Below are 8,687 nucleotides of genomic sequence, written 5' to 3' on the forward strand. Positions count from 1 at the left end.
AAGCGCTACAATCATAAAACGACCGACGACTAATATATGCGTAAACAGCGCAACAAAAATTCTTATCTGCATTTTACTTTGCTTTGTAACTTCCACATATCGAAGCATTTGCTTCAGTAAAAGTTACAACAGTTAACAACATAGGATGCCCACAAATACAAACTAAAACTAGCTTGGGCGTTCGTATGCCTATCTTGTTTCATCTTGATGGTTACCAGAGCTTGAAGGGGGCTTTTGCATTGCTGTGATTACTCGACCATAAGCTTTATAAATAGTAACTTCGTTGTTCCTCATAGATGTCATTATAAACAAAGATAAAGTCAGCATTTTTTAAACATATTATCCATAAAGAGATCTTGATGTAAAATTACAAAGTCGTTTAGTTGAAAGTTAGTTCCACAAGTTAGCAAAATCTTCATTAGTTAAAATATTTTATAAATCCAATCAACCATAAACACCATCTATGTTTGCCACTCACATGATCCAACACTTGGCTCACTGCTAGCTACACTAGTTTTAGTGAGAATCACTTTAAACGTCACTCGATAAAAGACAACAGTCTATAGTATACACAATAAGAAACACAAGTTATGCAAGATGGTTTATTTATATTGACAACCGATGTCCCGCATTTTTGTTCATCTCTTTATTGAAGGTCAGCAAGACCGTAATCGCGATTCTCCTGAATCAGTTCCATCAAGGAGTCGGCAACTAAAACAATAAAAAAGACTCGAAACCAGGGGATATTCAATGTTAGAAGGGTGTATGTGTCTTTGCGGACGTCACTTAACGGCAATTATTGCTTTAACCCAGCGGTCACTAATAGGTTGTTTAGGTTAACCATACAGTAATAATAAAATATTCCCGTTTCCGATAAGATTTTGCTGCTGCAAGAAAAGTTGAAACCCATTAACATTAACTTGCTTACAAATAAACATTTACGTTTTTGCATTTGCATTTGTCCATGTTCTTGCTCCCACTCCGTCCATATGCCACTTGGCCCATCGCTATGCGTAGTTTCGGTGAGGACGAGGAGTCCGATGACAAGCAAAGGAAAAAGATTAATCACAATAACTACTGTCGTTGCCCTGTTACGCCAACCGTTCATATTCAGCAATGCCAACTGCAGTTTAACTGTAGTTAGTCCTAAACCTCACCAGAAGTAATCAATTTAGACATCACGTGATCGTTTCGGTGAAATCGGTGCAGATTAGATGAACAAAGTAACGAAGAAGGACTGTTGTAACAAGCTGGTCTCGAATACATGCTTTCGTTAAACTAATGCGTCTCGTGTTCTGGTAGTATGATATTCTCGCAAAGATGAATGTATAAAACTCATTTAGTTTTAACATGGGTGTTCAATAATTTGTGTTTCTTGTTGTGTAGACCCCTTACACTATCGTTTGGTATTCAAAGAGATTCCTTCACACCACAGAAACAAAAAAGAATAGAACGCGCATCTCCAATGTCGGTAAAGGAGAGAGCATGATACACTCTCTCTCTTTTGCGGGTCGTTCCCGTTTACTATAGTAGTTAATGGAATCGAGGGCGTTTTATGTAGTTTTTATTAGTTTTTTTGACTCAATTTAAAGTTATAGCGTAAAACAACTATTTTCTAGTATATATATATATTTCCAATAACCTTTTGTTTGAAGTGTTTAATCAAATTTATTAAATAATTAAATTTCCCAAACAAGTGGTAAACTGTAAGCGTCAACCTACCAAATAACTAAACTGGACTAATAAACTTGAGTAGTTGATGTAGTTTTTGAAATAAACAGCTAAAACCTCCTAAAACTACTATGCGCCTATCTTTTACAATGGATACGGAGTTGGCGGTCACGTGAATAGAAAAAAGAATATATCACGGTTTTGGAAAGTTGCGCGTTCTACTCTTTTTTATTTCTGTGCTTCACACTCATTGTCGTATTTTTTTGACTGGCAGCACTGTTTGAATGACGTAATTAATCTGGCATTATGGCAGAATTCTAGAATATTTAAAAACTCGAATACGAGCATTATGTGTGTATATGACGTTCCAATTAACATAACACGTGACTATATTTTACAAATTTCAGTGGTGAGTAGTCAAAGAAAGCAAATGATGTTTTTAAATATTTTGTTTAATTCTTGACATGCGCATTATAGCAACTGGTTTATGCGAAAAGTTTACGAAGACTAAACATTTGTGTTTAAATCGTTTGCACACCTGCGTCAATCACTACAACATGTCACGAACTGCGGGGATTCTAATAATAGGTAAGTTAGTTATTGATATAAAAATAAGTCACTCAAGTTCCCACCCATGAGGATATAAATGACCAAACCAACCAAAAGTCATGTCTGCTTATCCACACACTACAATAGCTTCAGCAACTTGACTGTGGGCAGGGGAGTGGCAACCACGGATAAGTCACTCAAGTTCCCACCCACGAGGATATAAATGACAAAACCAACCAAAACTTATGTTTAAACTAACTTTTGTTTAAGGTGATGAAATATTGAAAGGACAAACCCAAGACACAAACTCCGTTTATTTATCTCAATCCTTGCATAAGTTGGGGGTTAATGTGCGGAAGATTTCGGTGATTGGGGATAATGTTGATGAGATTGCTGTTGAGGTTCGTATTTTATTTGTAATCGATCAACAATAAAAGAGTCAAAGTATATTGCATTGACCACATTAATCAATGAGGTTCCCTATGTTTGACAATTATGAGTGTAACTGTATTTTAACAATGTCACCCCAGATTTTACCCTGCTGTTAGGTGTCTATACAAACAAGCAGAGCCAAAGTATATTGCATTTACCACATTAATCAATGAGGTCCCCTATGTTTGACAATTATGAGTGTAACTGCATTTTAATAATGTCACCCCAGATTTTACCCTGCTGTTAGGTGTCTATACAAACAAGCAGAGCCAAAGTATATTGCATTCACCACATTAATCAATGAGGTTCCCTATGTTTGACAACAATGACTGTAACTGTATTTTAACAATGTCACCCCAGATTTTACCCTGTTGTTAGGTGTCTGTACAAACAAGCAGAGCCAAAGTATATTGCATTCACCACATTAATCAATGAGGTTCCCTATGTTTGACAACTATGAGTGTGACTGCATTTTAACAATGTCACCCCAGATTTTACCCTGCTGTTAGGTGTCTATACAAACAAGCAGAGCTAAAGTATATAATCACCACATTAATCAATGAGGTGCCCTAGGTTTGACAACTACGAGTGTAACTGTATTTTATCAATGTCACTAAATTTAAATTTAATGCAAAATTGTAGCTTAATTTTTTTAAAGCAGTTTTACTCGTATATAGTTTAACGCTAAATTACAACTTTAATTAAAACTCATAACATGCTTAGGTGAGAAAGTTTTCATCGGATTATGATATGGTTTTAACATCGGGTGGCATCGGACCCACCCATGATGATGTCACACTGGAGGGTGTGGCACGCGCTTGTGATGTCACAATCCACCCACACCCAACGTTGGTGGAATTATGCGAAAAGTAAATTCAACAAATAACGTCATTATTTTAGTTCCCTTTTTTCTTTCTTTTGTTTTCTTTATTTTCAGTAATTTAAAACTTGCGTAATCATAAATAAAGTTTTCTGTTAATAGTTTGTCCATTCATAAACCAAGTAAATACAGGTGTTTTGTCTGAAACTTTTAATTTTATTTTTTGATAATAATGTGTATACAAACCACCAGGTAGAATATAATTTGAATAAAGTTGCTAAACTTATTTTATTGTATGGATGTTTCGACATTCAATGCCAGCTTTCATAAAAACCATGAATGATATTCCAACTATGAATTGCAGATACTTTGGGGTGAAAGATTTAAACTCCCCGCAATTGAAACTCGCTCATGTTCCCGAAACCTCACAACTTCACTTTGGGGTCGACCCCGTTAAAAAAGAAAAACTAAAATTCCCGTTGATCGCTGTCAACAATATCTATGTTTTCCCAGGTTTCTAACATTTATTTATTGTATTGTTTTAAATACTTTTTCACTTTTTTTTTATAAAAATCATCTTTTGATGTAACTTAATGATTTCACAATCAATAATAAGATATGGTATGAAATTCACCACAGTGTTAAGTAGATGGGTGGGGTCTTTGTTGGGAATTGGCCGATTACCCCAACAGCTAGACTGCTTTCATATGTCTCTATGAAAGATGATACTAATGTACTTGTCAGACTACATTGCAAATATGCTGTATGTGTCACAATGAATCACAATATCCAAACATGAACTTTCTTTCAAGGAATTCCTGTCCTACTTCAAAGACTCTTCACAAGTTTGCAACATTTGTTCAAAACTGAAGGTGAGGTTGTTGGTTTATTGACAATAACGCTTTTGTTTGACATTTTTACATGGGTAGTTTTTACTATTGGCGTGTTTTAACAACTTTCGTTTTGCTGCTAATTCTTTTTGATGTTTTAATCAGACCCTTGGTATTGCATTCAAAGAAATAAATTTATATTAGCTATGTAATGTTATAACCTTTTTTATTTTAACTAATTAATTTTATGATACCATTAATTTTGTTTAAATTTCTCAGATAAGTTTTCAACGAAAGAAATTCTGGTTAATTGTTTGGAAACGGAAATTGCTGAGGTTTTACAAAACTGTGTGGACGAGTAAGATGTTTAATTTTATCAACAATATATAGTTTGTAGTTTGTACATTATGCGTCATCTGCAACAATTAAATCTTTATATTTTAATGCGCAAGAAGTTTTCAAATCACTTCCACAAACGCACATAATGACAATATAATGATGGCATGAAATAATGTTGTAACAAGGCCAGAACATGGATATCACGTTTCTTAATTTTTTAATAAAATCAGGTCTCCAGTTTTATAGATTTTGGTTCCAACTACACAACGATCAAACTACTAAATGTAAAGTGAGTCCTCCGAACCACACATTCCCACGATCTTCTAATTACACCTGCCCATATTTTATAAACTATTGTTAACAATCAACCCCCCCCCCCAGATTCAAGCACGCGGGTTTAAACATTGGATCTTACCCTGATTGGTCGAATAATTATTACAAGGTTCGGATTGTATTGGAATCGCTCAACCATGAAGTGGTTGACGCCGCCACTCAATATTTACATATGCGCTTGCCAAGTGATCGGATCTTACTGAGTATGTTACTGTTGGGTTTTCAATCCCATTTGTGTGTTAGATAATAATATGTTACTGTGACATTTATAAATATGTTAACCAATGACATTATAATAGATGCCAAACTTTTTCACAGCAGAATAAGTTTGCTCATGTTGTGTTTCAACTGCTAATTAAAGTCACGTTCGTGTATTAGAAAATATTGAAAACATATTATAATGCGATTTAACAAAGACCTAAAAAAATGGGGAGGAATTTTTATTCTATATGGGTGAGGTCCCACAAGGAGGCTCGCCATGGGACGTGGGATTTATGCCAGAGTTGCCCCATTACCCCAACACCCAGGCTGATTATATACGTTTGAATAGAAGATACGCATGTGACTAGTTTGCTTGTTAGTCAGGGCAAAGATAGTTCGACACACAATCCTGTGAAACAAAACGAATATTGGTTGTAATGTTCACTGGTTAATGCACCTATGACATCATAATGAAATTTATATTACCACAAACATTATTCACAGACTATGTGTTGGATCCTGTATCGTTGAATGGTGGAGACATCAATGCAACAAACTTTCAATCAATGTTGTGGCATAAAGTTAAATCATCAGTGAGTATACGTGGTGGTTGTGCAGTTTATAATTACTTGCAACAATCATGTATCTATGTGGTCTATCTATATATTAAAATTGATCTGAAACCTCAAATCACAACTGTAACCTCAAACAATTGCACTTTAATCTATGGTATGTGGGTGGTACGAGTCCCGCTCTTTTTAAAAAAAGAAAATTAAACAAACATTTCTATTCTTCTGAAATTTATCGCATTAAAAACACAGCTGTGATATATCTATATAAAGTTGTTTATATTATGCCTAGTACAATTTGTCCGCATGTAATATCTAGTTATTTTTTTAGGAGAGCTTGGACATTCCTGTTAAAATATCTTAAAATGTGAAGAATCCAATTAAACAAGTTATCAGTGTTACTTATGTATGACATCATAATCCTTACTATTCGTTCATTTAGTTGGAAGTTCTAGAAGAAACTTTACGGAAGTATGAACCTCATGAAATATGTGTTGGTTTCAATGGAGGGAAGGATTGTACTGCGTTGTTGCATTTGTATCACGCTGCCCTGTGTAGGTGGGTGGGTTATGCTGGCCTGGGTGATTGTCTATGATCTGTGTTTGAGGCTCAATGCTGCTACCATTGTGGGTGTGTAAGACACTTAATTTTTGCTTTAACGTAACCCAAAAAACAATCATCCACAAAGTTAAATACATGGTAACTCGTAAGCGGGCATGAGGTGTATGAAACAGAAAACCTGTGTTATAACGGTTGTCGTTGGCCACGAAAATAATAAAGTTTCTAATTTATTGAACAATATCCAACAGAGCAGGTATTGAGATCAACCCAACAAACTTCAAAGCTTTGTACATCAAGGATAAATATCCATTCGAGGAAGTTGAACAGTTCATGGAGAGTTCCGTCATCAGGTTGGTGATTGTAATGCAGTGTAGCTAAACCTGGGGTGGCAGGGAGGGCAGGCAACTCTGGAATTTTCTGTATTATTCAGTAAACATTTAAACCAATAAGTTAGATTCGTTTCTTAGGAATGTGTTATGAGCGGGTGTTGGGGTAATAGACCAACTCTGACCTAAATCCCAGGTCCCATGATATGCCTCACTGTAGGACCTCACCCATATAGAATAGAGTTTATGATGATTATGTTGTATATTACCACCACCCCAGATACAAATTCCACCTCACCACGATGACGGGCGATATGAAGCAAGCATTGGAAGCATTGAAGCGTGACCACCCATCCATAAAAGCTGTTGTCATGGGAACTCGATGTAGCGACCCACATTCTATGGATTTATCCTCGTTCACGATGACGGATTCTGATTGGCCGAGGTTTATGAGAGTCAACCCGCTATTGGTGGGTTTAAATTTTCTAAGATTTCCAAAAATATATTATATATGTAACAATGATGCCATTACATTTGTAGCACTGGACGTACCACGATGTTTGGAAATTCATGAGGAAACTTTATCTTCCATATTGTGTGTTGTATGATAAGGGGTAAGTTGGGTGTGGGTGATGTATTGTTTATATAGGAATATATTTCTCTATTAATATTGTAATATGAACGAATGGAAATCTCCTTCAGGAGTATATCTACTAATGTATATATTAGGATGTTTTATTAAATATTGTGGTTCCTAATATAGTTAGTGTATATTCTCTTGCCCAAAGTTACACACGGTCATAATAGTAGCAGTGGTGAGCCTTGAACCTGTGTCCCCTGGGTTAGAGGCAGACGCTCCAACCACTGTACCACGGCGCCAGTTTAATCTTATTAATCTTTGTATTAATGTTTATTGTTGACCAGATACACGAGTTTGGGAAGTCGCGATAAAACCGAACGCAACAAGAAGTTGCTGACCACCAATATACATGGCAGTTCAATGTATTTGCCCGCTTATACTTTACAAGATGGAGACTTGGAAAGGAATGGACGACTGTGATTTATCTATGCAATAATTACTTTTATCAAAGCAATAAATTAATTCAAGTTAAACAAGGGAATTGTGGAATATAAGATCAGTTGTTTGAAATTTTTTAAAACGTACTGGGTTCGAGGTTCGTCCTGGTAAATAACATTTAAAGGCAATTTCTCCAACCCCAGTGGTCACTAATGGGTTGTCTAATTTATCAGCCATACATAAAAACAATCATCCGCAAAGGTACATCCAGCGTTCGTCGGTTTGTGCGGTTAATACGTCACAGGTGGTTTGTGACGTCACAATGTGTTGATGCATAGGAAATTCCATAATTATGTTGATGACCATTCTAAATTATAAAACAAGCTGATGTTATCGTAGGGTGGGGGGAGATGGGACACCTTTTAATTCTGCTTCCTCGTCCCGTTTGATAGTAAACGAAGAACACTCAAAGAATTATAAAACCGTATCCTCACGACTCCCATAGACCGTTGTTAATTGTTTAAAACTCGATCAGGATATTTAGGTATTATGTGCTAAAGGTGTCCCGTCTTACCCCACAGTATTATAATATTATAAGACATGACTTTTTGATAGGACATGGTTTATACCGGAGAGGCCAAAATACCATTTTTCGCCTGGTAGCGGAAGTAACGGAATAATTGATATTATCATCATAAATTGTAAACTCTAGAATAGTAATAATGACGTCATAGTTGTACGATTGTTCTGCAACAAACATGATTTAATTTAAACCATTGTCGGAATTAGGTCAATTACCATGAACGTAAACCGCTACGCGAGCCACGCTAATGGCTTTCACAGTTCTTCGTTTGTTTCGTCACAGTCAGCAGTTGGTTGAAGCGGCGGCAGACGTGTGTGTTTGTGATGTCATAAAGGTTTATGTATATTGTTGTAAAGTTTAAAATCGAAAGTTTTCAGGATAGTTTAAGTTGTTATAATATTTAATATTATTTACTTTAATTTGAGCGACATTTTTTATAGAAAAATATTTTTTTT

General features: G+C 35.6%; 1 protein-coding gene across 1 annotated transcript; it reads left to right on the forward strand.

The window, feature by feature from the left end:
* Window positions 1-1,933: 1,933 nt before the first annotated feature.
* LOC149730435 (bifunctional FAD diphosphatase/FAD synthase-like) lies at window positions 1,934-7,747 on the forward strand. Its single transcript, XM_089886016.1, has 13 exons — window positions 1,934-2,259; window positions 2,491-2,621; window positions 3,376-3,521; window positions 3,837-3,985; window positions 4,285-4,344; window positions 4,582-4,660; window positions 5,023-5,177; window positions 5,680-5,768; window positions 6,187-6,302; window positions 6,554-6,655; window positions 6,912-7,101; window positions 7,172-7,245; window positions 7,556-7,747. Exons 1-13 carry the CDS (start codon window positions 2,136-2,138, stop codon window positions 7,689-7,691), a joined length of 1,551 nt encoding a protein of 516 aa, XP_089742142.1. The 5' UTR covers window positions 1,934-2,135; the 3' UTR covers window positions 7,692-7,747.
* The last annotated feature ends 940 nt before the right edge of the window (window positions 7,748-8,687 follow it).

The sequence above is a fragment of the Ciona robusta genome, chromosome 10 (genome assembly GCF_009617815.1).
Source record: "Ciona robusta chromosome 10, ASM961781v2".
Classification (NCBI taxonomy): Eukaryota; Metazoa; Chordata; class Ascidiacea; order Phlebobranchia; family Cionidae; genus Ciona; species Ciona robusta.